This window comes from Crotalus tigris, unplaced genomic scaffold (genome assembly GCF_016545835.1).
Source record: "Crotalus tigris isolate CLP2741 ecotype Arizona unplaced genomic scaffold, ASM1654583v1 scf7180000019405.536791, whole genome shotgun sequence".
Classification (NCBI taxonomy): domain Eukaryota; kingdom Metazoa; phylum Chordata; class Lepidosauria; order Squamata; family Viperidae; genus Crotalus; species Crotalus tigris.
Genome location: NW_024097522.1, coordinates 444,917 through 465,921, shown reverse-complemented (window position 1 = coordinate 465,921; position 21,005 = coordinate 444,917). Strand labels below are relative to the sequence as shown.

The 21,005-nt window shown below is 43.2% G+C and overlaps 1 protein-coding gene across 1 annotated transcript in view; it reads right to left on the bottom strand.

Moving 5' to 3' along the window:
* The window catches only part of TMEM211 (transmembrane protein 211), an 85,775-nt gene that overhangs the window by 40,727 nt on the left and 24,043 nt on the right, over positions 1-21,005 (bottom strand). Inside the window, exon 2 of the mRNA XM_039362251.1 lies at positions 8,454-8,592. Within this exon, the coding sequence (XP_039218185.1) occupies positions 8,454-8,592 (139 nt within the window). The remainder of the gene's footprint in view (positions 1-8,453; positions 8,593-21,005) is intronic.

Sequence of the window (21,005 nt, the reverse complement as noted above, 5' to 3'; positions counted from 1 at the left end):
TTTTGATCACGTGACCGCAATGGACATTAGTGTGAAAAACGGTCCTCGGTTCCTTTTTTCAGAGCTGTTGAACAGTCTCTAAGTGAACCGTTGTAAGTCGTTAAGTCAGCGCCGTTGTAACCTTGAATGGTCACTAAGCAAACGGTCGTAAGCCGAGGACTACCTGTATTCTGTCACACCATCCATCCATTTTCAAACGTTGTAGGAAAAAGGAAACAGTCCCCCAGACTACGAGAATTTAATTAAAAAAAAAAAGAAGAGCCCTGAGGATGGTGTAATTGTTAATTAACCTTTCACAGGGATCTCAAAGTGAAAATTTCCCTTGGGATCCTTCAGGATCTTTGATTATTTCCAGCGGCCTTTTTTTTTTTTTTTTTTAAATAAAATAGGACGCCCGGCTTTTTTTCCAGCTCCCAAAGCCAATTAAAGTCAATGTTAAGCAAACAATTAGAAAATGCAGGCAGTGCCATGACTTGAACAGACAAGTTTTAATAATAAAATAAAATAAAAATAATAATAAAGTTGGAAGGGACCTTGGAGGTCATCTAGTCCAACCCCCTGCTCAGGCAGGAAACCGTATACCATTTCAGACAAACGGTTGTCTAATCTCTTCTTTAAAAGTTCCAGTGTTGGAGCATTCACAACTTCTGGTGGCAGGTTGTTCCACTGGTTAATTGTTCTAACTATTAGAAAATTTCTCCGTCGTTCTAGGTTGCTTCTCTCCTTGATGAGTTTCCATCCGTTGCTTCTTGTCCGGCCTTCAGGCGCTTTGGAGAATAGCTTGACTCCCTCTTCTTTGGGGCAGCCCCTGAGATACTGGAAGGCTGCTATCCTGCCCCCCCTCGTCCTTTTCTTCATTAAACTAGACATTCCCAATTCCAGCAACCGTTCCTTATGTTTTAGCCTCCAGTCTCTTTGATCATCTTTGTTGCTCTTCTCTGCACTCTTTCTAGAGTCTCAACATCTTTTTTACATCGTGGTGACCAAAACTGGATGCCGTATTCCAAGTGTGGCCTTACCAAGGCCTTGTAAAGTGGAATTAATGCTTCACATGATCTTGATTCTGTTCCTCTGTTAATGCAGCCTGGCACTGTGTTGGCCTTTTTCGCAGCTGCAGCACACGGCTGGCTCCTAGTTAAGTTTTTCTCTGTGGATTTTGGACAGTTGTGTGTGGATCACCATTCGTGATCCTTGCTTCCATCCAGCAAAGTCAGCGAGGAAAACCGGATTCGTTTAACAATGGCCTGATTCACTTAACAACTGCCGTCCAAAATTGTGGGTGCTCCATCGCTGGAGGTTTTTAAGAAGAGACTGGACAGACATTGGTTTGAAATACTGTAGTGTTTCTTGCCTGAGCAGGGGGTTGGACTGGATGACCTCCAAGGTCCCTTCCAACTCTGTTACAGGTAGTCCTTGACTTACGACTGTTCTCTAGTGTCCATTCAAAGTTACAACGGTGCCAAAAAAAGGGACTTTGGATTGTTTTTCACAGACTTTTGCAGCATCCCCAGGGTCACATGATCAAAATCCAGATGTTGGGCAACTAGTTCGTATTTATGACCGTTGCCGTGTCCCGGGGGTCACATGATCTGTCTGACAAGCAAAGTCAATGGGGAAGTCAGATTCACTTAACAACTGGGTTACTAAGTGAACAACTGCAGTAATTCACTTAACAACTGCGGCCAGAAATGTCGTAAAACGGGGCAAAGCCCACTTAACAAACGTCTCACTTCTCGACAGAAACTTTGAATGTCAATTGGCATCATAAATCGAGGACTTCCTGTATGGTGTTAACTGCAGTGATTTGCTTAACAACAGTGGCAAAAATCATCGTAAAATAATAATAATAATAATAGTAGTAGTAGTAGTAGTAGTAGTAGTAGTAGTAATAGTAAAGTTGGAATTTTGCCCCATTTTACGACCTTTCTTGCCACAGTTGTTAAGTGAATCACGGCAGTTGTTAAATTTGTAACAATAATAATGATAAAGTTGGAAGGGACCTTGGAGGTCATCTAGTCCAACCCCATGCTCAGGCAGAAACCCTATACCATTTCGGAAAAATGGCTGTCCAATCTCTTCTTAAAAACTTCCAGAAGGCAAAACTAATTTAACAACTGCCTCGGTGGCACAGTGGTTGGAGTGCAATAATGCACGCAATCTCTGCCCACTGTGACGAGTTCAATCCTAACCGGTTTAAGATTGTCTCAGACTTCCATCCTTCCAAGGTCAGTAAATGAGGACCCAGACTGTTGGGGGCAAAATGCCCTCAGAGAGTGCTGTAAAGCCCTGTGACGCGATACAAAAGTTTAAGTGCTATTGCTGTTGCTGTTGCCTTGTTTAGCAATTGGAAATTTGGGGCTCCACTGTCGTCGTACGTTGAGGACTTCCTGCAGCTTGTTTTGAGATGTGATGCTACAAAGAGATGCCTAAGTAGGGGGTTGGACTAGAAGACCTCCAAGGTCCCTTTCAACTTTGCTATTCTATTCTGTTCTGTTCTGTTCTATGCCATGCCATGCCATGTCATGCCATGCTATTACGTTCTTATTCTGTTCTATTCTATTCTATTCTATTCTATTCTTCTTCCTGTTTCTATTCTATTCTATTCTATTCTATTCTATTCTATTCTATTCTATTCTATTCTATGCTATGCTATGCTATGCCATGCCATTCTTATTCTATTCTGTTCTGTTCTCTATTCTCTTCTCTCTTCTCTTCTCTTCTTCTCTTCTCTTCTTCTTATTCTATTCTATACTGTTCTGTTCTATTCTATTCTATTCTATTCTATTCTATTCTATTCTATTCTATTCTATTCTATTCTTCTTCCTGTTTCTATTCTATTCTATTCTATGCCATGCCATTACATTCTTATTCTATTCTATTCTATTCTATTCTGCATTCTATTCTATTCTATTCTGCATTCTATTCTATTCTATTCTATTCTGCATTCTATTCTATTCTATTCTATTCTGCATTCTATTCTATTCTATTCTATTCTATTCTGCATTCTATTCTATTCTATTCTATTCTGCATTCTATTCTATTCTGCATTCTATTCTATTCTATTCTATTCTGTTCTGTTCTATTCAAATATTAATTGATTTGCTGAACTAAGGGATTTCCTACTTGTAACCCAAAATAATGACAACCACGTTACCAACTTAACACCTGCAGTGATTCGCTTAAGGACTGTAGCTGTAAGACGAGGACTGCCTGTAGCTATGGCAGCTCTCAGTCACCCAGCCAGCAAGGCTCCTTCCCACAAGCATTTCACAGCAGGCAGGTGCCACTGACGCAAGCAAAGCCCGGGGTTATGGAGCTACACAATGGCCTGCTGACAAGTTGTGACAGCTGCTGCCTGGTCCTACGCACAGGAAACACAACAATGAAATTGCCTCGGATGGGAATTCTTGCAAGTCGATCACAAAAGCAGGCATCGCAACCTTGCTGAGGACTGCGCTGAGTGAGATGTGTCGGATCTAAAGCAATCCACCCCACACCAAAAAACATGGTGGGATGTACAGGCAGTCCTCAACTTATAACCGTTCATTTAGCGACAGTTCAAAATTACAACGGTGCTGAAAAAAAGGGACTTAACGGCCATTTTCACCCTTGCGACTGTTGCAGCCTCCTCACGGTCACGTGATCAAAATTCGGACACTTGGCAACTGACTCGCGTTTACGACGGTTGCCACACCCCAGAGTCACGTGATCCCAAGCAAAGTCCATGGGGGGAGCCTGATTCGCTTAACGACCTGGCTACTAATTTCATAACTGCAGTGATTCACTTAAGAACCGTGCTACTAATTTAATAATCGGGGCGATTCATTTAACCACTGTGGCCAGAAAGATTGTAACATGGGGCAAAGCTCGCTGTCTCACTTAACAAGAGAAATGTTGGGTTGAATTGCGATCGTAAGCCGAGGACTTCCTGCACAATCGTTAAGGGGAAACTACCGTCGTATGTTGAGGACTAGCTGCAAGAAAAGACCCATTTCAAAGTGGAATCAATTCTCTGCAGGATGGAAAATTGATCAGCAACTGAGAGAGATATTGATAAAGGAGACTCGATTAGATGGGCCTAATTGAGCTAATGAGCTATTTTACATCTTCCTACCAACCCAGCCACCCTCTGGGTCCAATATTTCTGCTTTTGAGTTGGTCCTGGATTATTATTATTATTATTAATAATAATAATAATAAAAAAGTTGGAAGGGACCTTGGAGGTCATCTCAGATTACTATGCTCAGGCAGGTAACCCTATACCATTTCGGATAAATGGCTGTCCAGTCTCTTCTTAAAAACTCCCAGTGTTGGAGCATTCACCGCTTCTGGAGGCAAGGAGTTCCACTGGTTAATTGTTCTCACTGTTAGGAAGTTTCTCCTTAGTTCTAGGTTGTTTCTCTCCTTGGTTAGTTTCCACCTAATTCTTAGGGGCCTCTTTTAATCAACAGCAGTAGAGGTAGTCCTTTTACAAGAATTTACAAGAATTCGTTTAGTGACCGTTCAAAGTTATAACGGTACTGAAGAAGGAGACTTAGGACCGTTTTTTACACTTAACAACGTTGTAGATCCCTGTGGTCACGTGATCAAAATTCAGACGCTTCTTATTTCTTTTTCTTCTCTTTTTTTTTCTTTCTTTTTTTAAAGATTATGAGCCATGTAAAAGTGTTGGGATGGCCTGTGCAAGGAAAAAGTCATAAATACTTAAGTGTAATTCATTTTGAGACAATCTTCACCAGTCAGAATGTTTTGAATAAGGTGGGGAAAACAAATGTAAATAAGAATTTAATCTTAACCAGAAAGAATGTTTTGAATATGGTGGGGAAAACAAATGTAAATAAGAATTTCGTAAACAGGATCTATGACAAGGCAATCGAGATGATCAGTTAGAAAAGAAGCTTTACATCGATGTGGTTATTCTTTGCAGACATGGTAGAAAAATGTCCATATTTAATTGTTATTTATCCCAATAATAAGAATTGTATTAATTCAAGGCTGGCAAAAGAGAATATTATTGGAAGAAGAGAAAAGCAAGCAAAGCTGTTAGGTGGACTATAGAATTATAGAAACAAATTGTTATTGATTGTTTTTTAAATGTAAACCCAGACATCATGCTGTTTACCACATATTAAGGGGATTATGTTAAAAAAAATCAATAAAACATATTTCAAAAAAACAAAACAAAATACAGACGCTTGGCAACTGACTCCTATTTATGACGGTCCCAGCATCTCTGTCTGTCTGTCTATCTATCTATCTATCTATCTATCTATCTATCTATCTATCTATCTATCTATCTATCTATCTATCTTTTTATTATCTATCATCTATCTATCATCTATCTATCTATCTTTTTACTATCTATCTATCATCTATCTATTACCTATCATCTATCTTTTTATTTATCTATTATCTATCTCTCATTTATCTATCTAGCTAGCTAGCTATCTCTATCTATCTATCTATCTATCCTCTCTATCTATCATCTATCTATCTATCTATCTATCTATCTATCTTTTTATTATCTATCTATCATCTATCTATTATCTATCTAGCATCTAGCTAGCTAGCTAGCTAGTTATCTCTATCTATCCTCTCTATCATCTAGCTAGCTATCTCTATCTATCCTCTCTATCATCTAGCTAGCTATCATCTATCTATCTTTTTATTATCTATCTATCATCTATCTATTATCTATCTATCCTCTCTATCATCTATCATCTCTATCTATCTAGCTAGCTAGCTATCTATCTTTTTATTATCTATCTATCTATCTATCATCTATCATCTAGCTAGCTAGCTAGCTATCTTTTTATTATCTATCTATCTATCATCTATTATCTATCTATCATCTATCTATCTATATCATCTATCTATCTATCATCTATCTACCTATCTACCTACCTTTAATTGCTATTTATCCAAATAATAAGATAGATAAGATAAGATAACCTTTATTGTCATTTTTATATTGTGGGCACAACGGCACACATTAAAAATGAAATTTAGTTGTCCGCTCTCAAAGTAAAACACATACATGACACACACCTAAACATACTATGAAAAACATATGTATAGACCCACATCTCTACATATACATAGAATTGTATTAATTCAAGGCTGGCAAAAGAGAATATTATTGGAAGAAGAGAAAAGCAAGCAAAGCTATTAGGTGGACTATAGAATTATAGAAACTAATTGTTATTGATTGTTTTTCAAATATAAACCCAGACAACACGATGTTTACCAAATATTAAGGTGATTATGTTAAAAAATAAATAAAACATATTTTAAAAAAAAAAAATTCAGACGCTTGGCAACAGACTCCTATTTATGACGGTGGCAGCGTCCCAGGGGTCACGTGATGGATGACCTTTTGGGACCCTCCTGACAAGCAAGTCCATAGGGGAGCCAGATTCACTTAACAACCGTGTGACTACCTTAACAACTGCAGGGATTAACTACAGTGGCAAGGAAGGTTATAAACTGGGACAAAACTCACTTAACAACTGTCTCACAAAGCCACGGATACCGCAGTCGTAAGTTGAGGACTACCTGCAACTCTGTAGGTCTCTTAAAATAACCGTGTTACTAATTTAAAAAACTGCCGTGATTCATTTAACAACTGTGGCAAGGAAGACGGTAAAATGCAACGAAATGCATTTAACAACTGTCTTGCTTAGTGACTGAAATTTTGGGCTCAGTTGTGGCCGTACATTGAGGACGATCCCATTATCTAAAATGCCCCTTGAAGATATGCCGCAAAGCTCTGAAATTTACCATATTACAGTATTGTCAATTCCATCAGGATCAACCTAGGAACTAAGGAGAAACTTCCTGACAGTGAGAACAATTAACCAGTGGAACTCCTTGCCACCAGAAGCGCTGAATGCTCCAACACTGGAAGTTTTTAAGAAGAGACCGGACGTCCGTTTGTCCGAAATGGTATAGGGTCTCCTGCCTGAGCAGGGGGTGGACTAGATGACCTCCAAGGTCCCTTCCAACTTTATTATTATTATAACTACCGGGGGGGGTCAAAAAAGTCAAGACGGTGGCTTAGGAATGGAATAGAGTTGGAAGGGACCCTGGAGGTCTTCTAGTCCAGCCCCTGTGGGGCTCACCCTCTTGACATTTCCGACACAGCCACACACCACCGATGGCCCTGAAAAGCGTCCATTCTTCTTGACATAATCGTTTATTTAAAACGGAACAGCCACGGGGAGAAAAATCTATCCGTCTCTGGGGTTGTTAGGAGTCAAAGACAATTAGATGGCACGTAATCCATCACACAAAGTATTGAACAGCTCGGTAGCAAATTGCCCTTTGAGCAAACGAACGAGTTTTGAGCAAAAGTTGGTGGACGTCCGTTTATTCCATCCAGGTTTCGCCTCCATGTTATGCAACGAAGACCTGCTTCCAAATGGACACACAAGCATGTATGCATCGATACATACACACACACACACATGCAGAGAGAGAGAGAGAGAGAGAGGTACAGTAAGGAGAGTGATGGATGGATGAATACAGAAATAAGATACATACATATACAGAAACATAGAAAGACTGATATCAAGCTATCATCCATCTATCCAAATCCCTCTCCATATCTATCTATCTATATCTATCTATCTATCTATCTATCTATCTATCTATCTATCTATCTATCTATCTATCATCTATCCTTCCGTCCATCCGTCCGTCCACCCACCCACCTACCTACCTATCTATATATCTATCATATCTCTATCTATCTATCATCTATCTATCTATCATCTATCAACTATATCTTATATATCTATCATCTATCAACTATATCTATCTATCTATCTATCTATCATCTATCCTTCCGTCCATTCATCCGTCCACCCACCCACCTATCTATATATATATATCTATCATATCTATCTCTATCTATCATCTATCATCTATCTGTCTATTTATCTAATCTCTCTATCTATCTATCTATCTATCATCTATCAACTCTATCTATTTATCTATCTATCTATCTATCTATCTATCTATCTATCTATCTATCTATCTATCTATCTATCTATCTATCTATCTACTTATGAACAGCTGCAGGACTTGGGTTTGACTAGTCTAAAGAAAATAAGAAATAGGGATGACAAGATTGCAGTATTCCAGTATCTGAGGGGCTGCCACAAATTATTCTCCAAAGAACCAGGACAAAAAGCAACGGATGGAAACTAATCAAGGAGAGAACCAACCTGGAATTAAGGAAAAACTTCTGACAGTGAGCTAGCATCTTTTAAGATGGCTGGACTTCCACTCCCAGAATTCCTCAGCCAGCATACTTTAAGATGGGTGTGCATCAATTGGCATGGGGAATTCTGAAGTCCATACCTCTTAAAGTGACCACGTTTGAAAAACACAAATCAGAGTTAGAACAGAGCGGAGATCCCTCAAACAAACCAGGATTGTGATCCACTTACCCGCCGCTGTCTGAATGTACCCAGCCAGGGTGCAGAACCGTCTCTCACACTGCCCGCTGGGAAGAAAAAGGACGATGACCGCCAGCAGGGCGCTGAAAGCCAAAAGGGCACAGCCCCCCGCACACAACACTGCACTGGTCTGAAAATAAAACAGATAGAGCTTTTGTTAGACTGTCCTATGAATGCAAATCCCCAAAGCGATTTCATCATCCCCAGCCTTGCAGATATTTGTCAGGAGCCAAAGGTTTAAGCCAGCAAGGGGAACTATAGCCCTTTTAGGACTTGTGGACTTCAACTCCCAGAATTCCTGAGCCAGCATGGAGGAACTATGGCCCCCTTCATGACTCGTGGACTTCAACTCCCAGAATTCCTGAACCAGCATGGGGGAACTATGGCCCCTCATGACTGGTGGACTTCAATTCCCAGAATTCCTGAGCCAGCATGGGGGAACTATGGCCCTTTCATGATTTGTGGACTTCAACTCCCAGAATTCCTGAGCCAGCATGAGGGAACTATGGCCCCTTCATAACTTGTGGACTTCAACCCTCAGAATTCCTGAGCCAGCGTGGGGGAACTATGACCTTTTTATGACTTGTGGACTTCAACTCCCAGAATTCCTCAGCCAGGCACGCTGGCTGAGGGATTCTGGGAGTTGAAGTCCACAAGTCATAAAAGGGCCAAGTTGGAAGACCCCTGCTCTATCCTGAATCTGCCTTCATTTTGCTCTTAAACGGAACTGTTCAAATATGGATCGCATGTTTTGGGGAGTTTTGGGGAGGTCTGTAGCTCCCACATTTCCTCCAAGAACAGCTCCCCCAACCCCCACCCCGATGATCTTGCCTGCCTGGATCTTAAACATCCTGTGAAATCTATTGCCCACGGTCCAGCCGTCGCTTGCTCCCCGGAGTAATTAAGACGCCTTGGCAGGCCGATCCTCGGAAATGTATTACATGCATGGTGAGATTAAGGAGCGAACACGAGCACCCATTAAAAGGCAGCGATGCAATTCGCTGCCTTGGCTGATTTCTCGAAACGAGCCATTTGCTGGCACCACCAGCTGCATCCAAATGTTTCTTAATTAAAACAAAACACACACACACACACACACAAAAACCACCCCTCGCTTTGCCGGAGTTGCCCAGCTGCTGGCAACCGGGGTGCGGTTACCAAGGAACAGCAGCTGTAGGTGAGCACGCGCCGTAATGGACATCTGGTGCCGAGGACACTGAGATGTCGGGAAATGACGGTCTCCTGGCGAGGCGGCAACGTCAGCAGAAAGGTGGATGTATTGCCTGTTTTGGACAATGTCTGCTGCGAACTCTGCGTAGGCGTCAGGAAGGGCATCCAGCCGGTAAACGCTCAGCTCTATCTAGTCGCCTCAACTCTACGGCAAATAAAGGCTACAGGGTTGTAAATTGGGAGGTTTGTTTTTCCAGGGGATTGACTTGAGTTTTTGTGGGTGAAAATGGGAAGGCTGGTCCCCAGATCTTGGGAAGGGGAATTGGAGCTGCACGATAGAGCAAGGTAGAGAGCATGGCCCTAGTTGGGTTGAGAAATGTCTACACCAGTGGTTCTCAACCTTTTTAATGCCGCGACCCCCAACCGGTCGTAAGTCGAGGACTACTCAACCAGTCGTAAGTCGAGGACTACTCAACGGGTGCAGCACCGTTTGCAGAACGGGACTTTTGGCGGGCTCAGCAGGGCAGAGACAGCCTGGACAATTCCTATTGGCTTTTGAAAGCCAATAGAATTAGACTCTATTCAAGAGAGTCTATTCTATTGGCTTTCAAAAGCCAATAGAATAAAAGGGAGTAGCACAGCTAAGGAAAAGGGGGAAAGAAAATGGCAGACTGCGTTGTTTGGCAACCCCCGTGAAATGGTCGTTCGACCCCAAATGGGGTCCCGACCCACAGGTTGAGAACCACTGGTCTACACGGAAAGACTCAAGCTCAGTGTTGTGGTTCCGGCTAATGAAACCTTCCAAAGAACTTCCAGGCATTTATTTTCCTAAAAGTCTTTTATTGTTACAAAATGTCGGCACAGGCACAACGGAGGGATGCTAGGATCTAAGTTCTCTGCCTCTGAGCAGTTAAATTATCAGCATGTTCCCTCCCTAAATTAGCCCATCATATCTCACATTATCCAATTAGTGTGAAGGTCAAAGGTTTCCTTCCTCTTTCTTTCCTGGGCTTTACCCCCACCCCCCCTTCTGCTCTGTATTAACCCCATAAATACCAGATAGTTCTGCATACTGTTAAAAGCAAGAATATACAATATTTGCAGCGTTGACGCTCAGAGAGTAACACAATACTCCTTCTCCTCCATCCTTTCAAAATCTGCACCCAGCATTCCTTCCTCCCTCCCTCCCTCCTTCTTTCCTTCCTTCCTTCCTTCCTTCCTCCCTCCTTCCTTCCTTCTTTCCTTCCTTCCCTCTTTCCTCCCTCCCTCCCTTCCTTCCTTCCTTCCCTCCTTCCTTCTTTCCTTCCTTCCCTCCTTCCTCCCTCCCTCCTTCCTTCCTTCCTTCCCTCCTTCCTCCCTCCCTTCCTTCCTTTCTCCCTCCTCCCTCCCTTCCTTCCTTCCTTCTTTCCTTCCTTCCCTCCTCCCTCCCTCCCTTCTTCCTTCCTTCACTCCTTCCCTCTTTCCTTCCTTCCCTCCTTCTTCTCCCTCCCTCCTTCCTTCCTTCCCTTCCTTCTTTCCTTCCTTCCTTCCCTCCTTCCTCCCTCCCTCCTTCCTTCCTTCCTTCCCTCCTCCCTCCCTCCCTCCCTTCCTTCCTTTCTCCCTCCTCCCTTCTTTCCTTTCTTCCTTCCTTCCTTCTTTCCTTCCTCCCTCCTTCCCTCCCTTCTGACAGTGATGATGTTACCTAGTTGGGTTGTAAATCATCTGCAAACCAACCAAGCTCAGACAGCACTAGAGATCCCATTATCTTCCTCCTCCTCCTCCTCCTCCCCTCCCCCCTCTCCTCCACTCCAACCCCCCCTTCTAGCACTCATGAGGTTCCCTAGTTGGGTCATGAAAGGTCTGCAACAAAACCACCCAGCTCAGAGAGCACCCAGGACCCCACAGTCCTCCTCCTCCTCCTCCCCACACAAACCCCTCTTCCTTCTAGCCCTGATGACATTACCTGCTTAGGTCACGAAACGTCTGCAAGAGCCTCTTTCTCCCTCCATTATGCAGCCGAGGGCTCAGGTCTCTCTTATCTGGCCCTTCTCTTAGCATCGTCTCTTGGCCTGCTCTCCCAAGATCTTTCTCACACACTCTCGCAGTAGGGAGAGAAAAAGGAGCATGGGTCTGGGAGTAGCCACATCAGCCAGACGTGCACGGAGATACGAACAAAACAGCTGACGGCGCGAGACCTGGAAGCTACTACAGCTGCCGTAGAAGAAGTAGCAGAGTTTTACCCCCGCAGGAGCCTTCCCAAGACATAAGATCAGCTACAGCAGCACAACATTCATCGTTTTGCGCATCTTAAAAAGGCCAAGACTGAAAAACGTGCATCTAGCACTCACAAAGATGCAGGTTATTATTATTATTATTTAAAGCCAACTAATGTTGCTAACTTTTTCTTCTTTATTTTATTTATTTATTTATTTATGAGACTTATATACCGCTTTAAGTGCAAGCACTCTCTAAACGGTGTACACCAGTAAGCAATGTATATATTTACCTTGCCCCCAACAATCTGGGTCCTCATTTTACCTACCCCGGAAGGATGGAAGGCTGAGTCAACCTTGAGCCGGTGAGATTTGAACCACTGACCTGCTGAACACAGTCAGCTAAAGTGGCCTGCAGTACTGCACTCCAACTGCTGCGCCACCTCGGCTCTTTTTCACTTTTTTCCCTTTCCCCTTCCTTCCTTCCTTCCTTCCTTCCTTTCTCTTTCTTTCTTTCTTTCTTTCTTCCTTTCTTTCTTTCTTTTTTCCTTCTTTCTTTCTTTCTTTCTTTTTCTTTCTTTCCTTCCTTCCCTTCCTTCCTTTCTCTTTCTTTCTTTCTTCTTTTTTTTCTTTTTCTTTTTTCCATCTTTCTTTCTTTCCTTCCTTCTTTCTTTCCTTCCTTTTTTTCTCTCCTTCCTTCCTTCCTTCCCTCCCTCCCTTTCTTTCTCTTTTTTCTTTCTTTCTTTCTTTTTTCCTTCTTTCTTTCTTTTTATCTTTTCTTCCTTCTTTCCTTCCTTCCCTCCCTTCCTCCCTTTTTCTTTTTCTTTCTTTCTCTTTCCTTTCTTTCTTTTTTTCTTTCCTTTTTTTCTTTCCTTCCTTCCCTCTTTCTTCATTCTTTCCTTCCTTTCTTTCTCTCCTTCCATCCTTCCCTCTCACTCCATCATTCATTCTTCCTTTTTCTTTTTCTTTCTTTCTTTCTCTTTCTTATCTTTCTCTTTCCTTCCTTCTTTCTCCTTTATTCTTTCTTGTTTCTTTCTTTCTTTCTTTTCTCTTTCCTTCCTTCCTTCTCTCCCTCCCTCCTTCCCTCCTTCCTTCCTTTCTTTCTTTTACTTTCTTTGTTTCCCTCCCCTCCTTTCCCCTCCCATCCCTCCACCCAGGGCCACTATCAATCTCTTAAGTGGATCAGTTAGGAAAGACAAAAAGATGGGGTATAAGTAGTCCTCAACTTACAACAGTCCATTTAGTGACCGTTTCTTCCTTCCTTCCTCCCTCCCTCCCTCCCTTCCTCCTTCTTTCTTTCTTTCTTTCTTTCTTTCTTTCTTTCTTTCTTTCTTTCTGGCAGAAGGATTTAAAGAACTTTTGAAACAACACCCCGCTGCGTTGTCAATTCTGTACAGGGTTTTTTTAGCGTGACAGATGTTTTTACCCGTCAGATCTTATAAAAACTATTTGGATGGCGTTCCCGGGCTGAAGCGAAAGAGGCAGAACAAGCGTTGAAGGGTGGCGAAATGAATTTCTCTCGCCTATAATGGAGCCCTGGCAGATGTGAAGAAACAGATGTGCCTGAGCTAATGGAGCAGTCAGAGAATCCGTTCCTTGAATCGTCCTAACAACGAGCACAATGCATAACATGGGCCTGACGTAATATTTCTGATTTATTTAATTTGTATCCTTCCTTTATGGATTTTACAAAAGTACCCAAGGCAGCAAAAATATCCAGCACACTTTCTTCCTCCTATTTTCCCTAAAACAACGACCTTGCGAGGTGGGTTTGGCTCAAAGTCACCCAGCTGGCTTTCATGCCTAAGGCAGGACTACCACTCACAGTCTCCTGGTGATTGGCCCAAAGTCACCCAGGTGGCTTTGATGCCTAAGGTGGACTAGAACTCATAATCTCCCAGTGACTGGACCAAAGTCATCCAGCTGGCTTTCATGCGTAAGGCAGGACTAGAACTTACTGTCTCCTGGTCATTGGACCAAAGTCATCCAGCTGGCTTTGATGCCTAAGGTGGACTAGAATTCACAGTCTCCTAGTGATTGGACCAAAGTCATCCAGCTGGCTTTCATGCCTAGGGTGGACTAGAACTCACAGTCTCCTAGTGACTGGACCAAAGTCATCCAGCTGGCTTTGATGCCTAAGGTGGACTAGAATTCACAGTCTCCTAGTGACTGAACCAAAGTCATCCAGCTGGCTTTCATGCGTAAGGCAGGACTAGAACTTACTGTCTCCTGGTCATTGGACCAAAGTCATCCAGCTGGCTTTCATATCTAAGGTGGACTAGAATTCACAGTCTCCTAGTGATTGGACCAAAGTCATCCAGCTGGCTTTCATGTATAAGTTGGACTAGAACTCACCGTCTCCTGGTGATTGGACCAAAATCACCCAGCTGGCTTTCATGTCTAAGTTGGACTAGAATTCACCATCTCCTGGTGATTGGACCAAAGTCACCCAGCTGGCTTTCATATCTAAGGTGGACTAGAAGTCACAGTCTCCTAGTGATTTGACCAAAGTCATCCAGCTGGCTTTCATGCCTATGGCAGGACTAGAACTCACCGTCTTCTGGTGATTTGTCCACAATTACCCAGCCGGCTTTCATGTCTAAGGTGAGACGAGAACTCGCTGTTGATTTGAAGTTACAATAGTACTGAAAAAAACTGACTCACCAACACGCCTCACCCTTACGACCACAGTCATCTGATCAAAACTGACAACAGGCATACGTATTTATGAGAGCATCGATCTTCCAGGATGACACGCTCACCATTTGCCACCTTCCAGCCAGCTTCTGACCATATCAGAATAGAATAGAGCTGGAAGGGACCTTGGAGGTCTTCTAGTCCAGCCCCCTGCTCAAGCAAATGTCAAAACGGGAATCTGGATTTGCTTAATGACCGCATGGTTTGTTTAAGAACTGCAGTGATTTGCTGAGCAGCCTGGCAAAAAAAAGATCATAAAATTGGTCATGAGTCACTCGGCATAAATTCTGGTCTGCAGGTTTTATGTTTATTTATTTATGTCAAGGACTGCCTTTATTCCTATTTTTATATTTGGTTAAGCCGCTCCATGTCGCCCTTTTGGGAAGACAGGCGGCATTCAGAGAAAAGCAACAAAGATGATTAGAGGATTGGAGGCTAAAACATATAAGGAACGGTTGCTGGAATTGGGTCTGTCTAGTTTAATGAAGAGAAGGACGAGGGGGGGACATGATAGCAGTCTTCCAGTATCTGAGGGGCTGCCCCAAAGAAGAGGGAGTCAAGCTATTCTCCAAAGCGCCTGAAGGCAGGACAAGAAGCAACGGATGGAAACCAATCAAGGAGAGAAACAACCTGGAACTAAGGAGAAACTTCCTGACAGTGAGAACAAATAACCAGTGGAACTCCTTGCCTCCAGAAGCTGTGAATGCTCCAACACTGGAAGTTTTTAAGAAGAGACTGGACAGCCATTTGTCCGGAATGGGATAGGGTTTCCTTTCTGAGCAGGGGGTTGGACTAGATGACCTCCAAGATCCCTTCCAACTTTTATTATTATTATTATTATGGATCATCGCACAGTCAGCCAGATGTTCAGACTGGATTTGGCATTTTGTCTACCTATCGAGCCCTTACCAATTATTACTACTACTATTATTATTATTATTATTATTACTACTACTACTACTACTACTACTATTACTATTATATAAATTTTATTAGTCGATAAATCCATAAAGTCAGTTTCAAATCAAGCTTGCGTCTCCCCCTCTTCCACCAACCCAAATAAGCGCCGGCCCTGAAGTGTGAGTCCTCGACTTACAACAGTTCATTTAGTGACCAAAGTTACAACCATCACTGAAAACTGACTCAGGACCGTTTTTCACACTTACAACCCCAGGGTCAGGTGATCCAAATTCAGCCACTTGGCAACTGCTTCGTATTTATGACGGCCGCAATGTCCCAGGGTCCTGGGATCCCTTTTTGTGGCCTTCTGACGAGCAAAGTCAAAAGGGGGAGCCAGTTTCGCTTAACAACCCTTGACTAACTTAATGACGGCCTTCATTCATAAACAACGGTGGCCAGGAAACTCGTAAAAGGGGGCCAAACCTACTTAACACCCGTCTCACTTGTGACAGAAACGTTCGGCTCAATTGTGGTCGTAAGTGGAGGACTACCTCCCTGTTCTGGCTAGTAATGATTGGAATTGTAGTTCTGACATGCCCAGATGGTGCTAATTGGAGGGAGGTCTTTGGGAACGGCCTCTCTCTCTCGGGGGGGGGGGGGAATGTAATTTGTCTAAACTCACAGATGGTGGCTGAGGAAGCTCACTGCAGTGAACTGATTAGTTTGATGAATTAATCAAAAAAGGAACACGGTGAATCAAAAATTCCCTTGATCGCAGAGGTGGATGAAGCTTAAAGCCAGGGTCTTCCAACTGGGCCCTTTTATGGCTTGTGGACTTCAACTCCCAGAATTCCTCAGCCAGGAGGCTTTAAGACAGGGGTCTTCACACTTGGCCCTTTTCTGGCTGAGGAATTCTGGGAGTCGAAGTCCACAAGCAGGGGTCTTCCAACCTGGCCCTTTGATGACTTGTGGACTTCAACTCCCAGAATTCCTCAGCCAGGACGCTTTAAGACAGGGGTCTTCCAACTTGGCCCTTTGATGACTTGTGGACTTCAACTCCCAGAATTCCTCAGCCAGGACGCTTTAAGACAGGGGTCTTCCAACCTGGCCCTTTGATGACTTGTGGACTTCAACTCCCAGAATTCCTCAGCCAGGACGCTTTAAGACAGGGGTCTTCCAACTTGGCCCTTTGATGACTTGTGGACTTCAACTCCCAGAATTCCTCAGCCAGGACGCTTTAAGACAGGGGTCTTCCAACCTGGCCCTTTGATGACTTGTGGACTTCAACTCCCAGAACTCCTCAGCCAGGAGGCTTTAAGACAGGGGTCTTCCGACTTGGCTCTTTTGTGACTTGTAGACTTCAACTGGCTGAGGAATTCTGGGAGCTGAAGTCCACAAGTCATAAAAGGGCCAAGTTGGAAGACCTCTGCTTGTGGACTCCAACTCCCACAATTCCTCAGTAAGTGTGTGCCTGGCTGAAGAATTCTGGGAGTTGAAGTCCACAAGTCATAAAAGGGCCAAGTTGGAAGACCCCTGTCTTAAAGCATCTCCCCTTTAGCTCCACCCACTGCTTACTTCAGCTCCGTCCACCGAGCATGTTGAGTGACAGTCTGCAACGGAATGTCAGAATGGCCTTGGAAGACAGGGAGAGGAGAGGCTGCTTTGGGAATGCTGAAATACAGGTAGTCCTCGACTTACGGCCGCAACTGAGCCCAAACTTTCTGTGGCTGTGAGTTTGGCCCCATTTTATGACCTTTCTTGCCACCGTTGTTAAGTGAAACACTGCAGTTGTTAAGTTAGGAATCCCGTTGTTAAATGAATTGGGCTTCCCCCCATTGACTTTGCTTGTCAGAAGGTCACAAAAGGGGATCACGTGACCCCCACCAAGGCGCCACGACCATCATAAGTACGAGTCAGTTGGCAAGCGTCTGAATTTTGATCACGTGACCCCTGGGGATGCTGTAATGATTGTTACGTGTGAAAAACGGTCATAAGTGACTTTTTTCAATGCTGTAACTTTTAACGGTCACTAAATGGACTGTTGTAAGTTGAAGACTATTTATACCTCATCTTTTTGCCTTTCCTATTTGATCCACTTAAGAGATTGATAGTGGCCCTGGATGAAGGGAGGGGAGGGGAGGGGAAAGGAGGGGAGGGAGGGAAAGAAAGAGAGAGAGAGAGAGAGAGAAAGGGAGGGAGGGAGGGAAGGAAGGATGGAAGGAAGGAAGGAAGGAAAGAAAGAAAGAGTAAAGGATGGAAGGAAGGAAGAAAGGAAAGAAAAAGAAAGAAGGAGGGAGTGAGAGAGGAAAGGATGGAAGGAAGAAAGGAAGTAAAAAGAAAGAAAGAAAGAAGAAAGAAAAGAGAGAAAGAAAAAATGGAAGAAAGGAGGAAAGAAAGAAAGGAAGGATGGAAGGAAGGAGAAAGAAAGGAAGGAAGGAAGGAAGGAAGGAAGGATGGAAGGAGAAAGAAAGAAAGGGAGGGAGGGAGGGAGGGAGGGAAGGGTGGAAGGAAGGAAGGAAAGAAAAAGAAAGAAAGAAAAAAGAAAAAAGAGAGAGGAAGGAGGAAAGAAAGAAAGAAAGAAAAAAGAAAGGATAGAAGGAAAAAGAAAAAGAAAGAAAGAAAGAAAGAAAGAAAGAAAGAAAGAAAGAAAGAAAGAAAGAAAGAAAGAAAGAAAGAAACGGCCTGTATCTATGACACTTGCCCTGTCCCAGCATCACCTGATCTCCTTTTGCAACCTCCTCACCAGCAACTCCAACGGGGAACCCAGATTCGCTTAACGACCGCCTGATTCACAACGGCTGCAACGACTGTGCCAGGAAAAGGCATTCAAACGGGGCAAAACTCTCTCAACCACTGCCTTGCTTAGCCTCGGAACACTGTTAGCTCCACTGTGGTCGTAATTCGAGGACTAAGTATAAAAAGCATGTTAATGTCGGTTTCGTCTGGAGGAACAAAAGGCTTTAAACACCGATATTTATCTCACACCCTGAAAGGTGGCTCCTAAAGTATTTTGGTGCCGTTCCAGCATTCCAGAAATGTCTTTGAGCCGAAAATAGCCCTTTTTTTCCTTGGAAGCAGCTGCTCTGCGTGCGAAACCAGGCCGTTCGCAAGAACAAAAGACGCTCTGGGAAAAACGTGAAACCATCTGTTTCAAAGGTGGAACAACTCTTCCCAATTAGCAGATGTTTGCTCCGGGGCTTCGCCAGATCCCTGCTTTGGTTTTCAGCCAATTAAAAAAAAAAAAGCAGAATAACCTTGAAAATAAAAGCTGGGTTTGCTTCGTGGGACCCACCTTTTAATAATAACAATAATAATAATAATAATAATGATAGAGATAGTAGCTGAAGAAACAGTGGACCACCTGGTAAGCTGCTGCAAGAAGATTGCACAGACTGACTACCAGCAGCGGCATGACAAAGTAGCAACAATGGTGCATTGGAAGATCTGCGAAAAATATCATTTGCCTGTAAGCAAGAACTGGTGGGATCATAAAACAGAGAAAGTCATAGAAAATGATAAAATTAAACTGCTCTGGGACTTCAGAATTCAAACAGACAAGCACCTGCAACATAACACCCCAGACTTAACAATTGTTGAAAAGAAAGACAAAAAAGTCTGGGTGTTGGACGTGGCAGTGCCTGGAGACAGCAGAATAGACAAGAAAGAGCTGGAGAAGATCACAAAGTACAAAGACCTACAAATAGAAAGAGAAAGACTGTGGCAAAGGTAAGCAAGGGTAGTACCAATAGTAATAGGCTCTTTGGGTGCAATCCCAAAACAACTGGAGCACCACTTGAACACCATCATCGGCATTGACAAATCTGCTATTAGTCAATTGCAAAAGGCGGCCTTACTAGGAACTGCTTCCATCCTGCGACGATACCTGTAATACCATCAAACATCCACATCTGCCTATCCCAGGTCCTGGGTAAGGACTCGATAGGTAGACAAAATGCCAAATCCAGTCTGAACATCTGGCTGACTGTGTGATGATCAATAATAATAATAATAATAATAATAATAATAATAATAATGACGACGACGACGACGATGATGATGATAGTAATAGTAATAATAATAATAGCTGAAGAAACAGTGGACCACCTGGTAAGCTGCTGCAAGAAGATCGCACAGACTGACTACAAGCAGCGGCATGACAAAGTAGCAACAATGGTGCATTGGAAGATCTGCAAAGATCATTTGCCTGTAAGCAAGAACTGGTGGGATCATAAAACAGAGAAAGTCATAGAAAATGATAAATTAAACTGCTCTGGGACTTCAGAATCCAAACAGGCAAGCACCTGCAACATAACACCCCGGACTTAACAATTGTCGATAAGAAAGACAAAAAAGTCTGGATAGTGGACGTGGCAGTGCCTGGAGACAGCAGAATAGACGAGAAGGAACTGGAGAAGATCACAAAATACAAAGACCTACAAATAGAAATAGAAAGACTGTGGCAAAAGCAAGCAAGGTAGTACCAATAGTCATAGGCGCCTTGGGTGCAATCCCAAAACAACTGGAGCACCACTTGAACACCATTGGCATGGACAAATTCGCTATTAGTCAATTGCAAAAGGCGGCCTTACTAGGAACTGCTTCCATCCTGCGACGATATCTGTAATACCATCAAACATCCACGTCTGCCTATCCCAGGTCCTGGGTAAGGACTCGATAGGTAGACAAAATGCCAAATCCAGTCTGAACATCTGGCTGACTGTGCGAAGATCATCATCATCATCATAATAGTAATAATAATAAAGTTGGAAGGGACCTTGGAGGTCATCTAGTCCAACCCCTACTCAGACAGGAAACCCTACACCATTTCAGACAAATGGCTGTCCAGTCTCTTCTTAAAAACTTCCAGTGTTGGAGCATTTACTGCTTCTGGAGGCAGGCTGTTCCACTGGTTAATTGTTCTAACAGTCAGGAAGTTTCTCCTTAGTTCCTGGTTGCTTCTCTCCTGGATTAGTTTCCCTCCGTTGCTTCTTGTCCTGCCTTCAGGTGCTTTGGAGAACAGCTTGACTCCCTCTCCTTTGGGGCAGCCTCTGAGATATTGGAACACTGCTATCATGTCCCCCCTCGTCCTTCTCTTCGTTAAACTAGACATACCCAATTCCAGCAACCGTTCTTTGTATGTTTTAGTCTCCAGTCCCTTGATCATCTTTGTTGCTCTTCTCTGTACTCTTTCTAGAGTCTCAGCATCTTTTTTTACCATCGTGGTGACCAAAAGTGGATGCCGTATTCCAAGTGTGGCCTTACCAAGGCCTTGTAAAGTGGTATTAACCCTTCACGTGATCTTGATACTATCTGTCTGTTAATGCAGCCTAGCACTGTGTTGGCTTTTTTGGCAGCTGCCCCATTTCTGACTGCAAATAGTCCTCGACTTGCAACAGATCCCTTTAGTGACCATTCACACTTACAACCTCACTGGAAAAAAAAGCGACTTAGGGATCAGCGGGAGACATATTTCCTGAAAAATCTTTTGCGGAAAGATCTAGAGAAAAAGTCTAAAAAATATTCCCAAAGGAGAAATTTTTCTTCTTTTAACAATAGAGAAACCAACAAACACACTCCGCTCTTT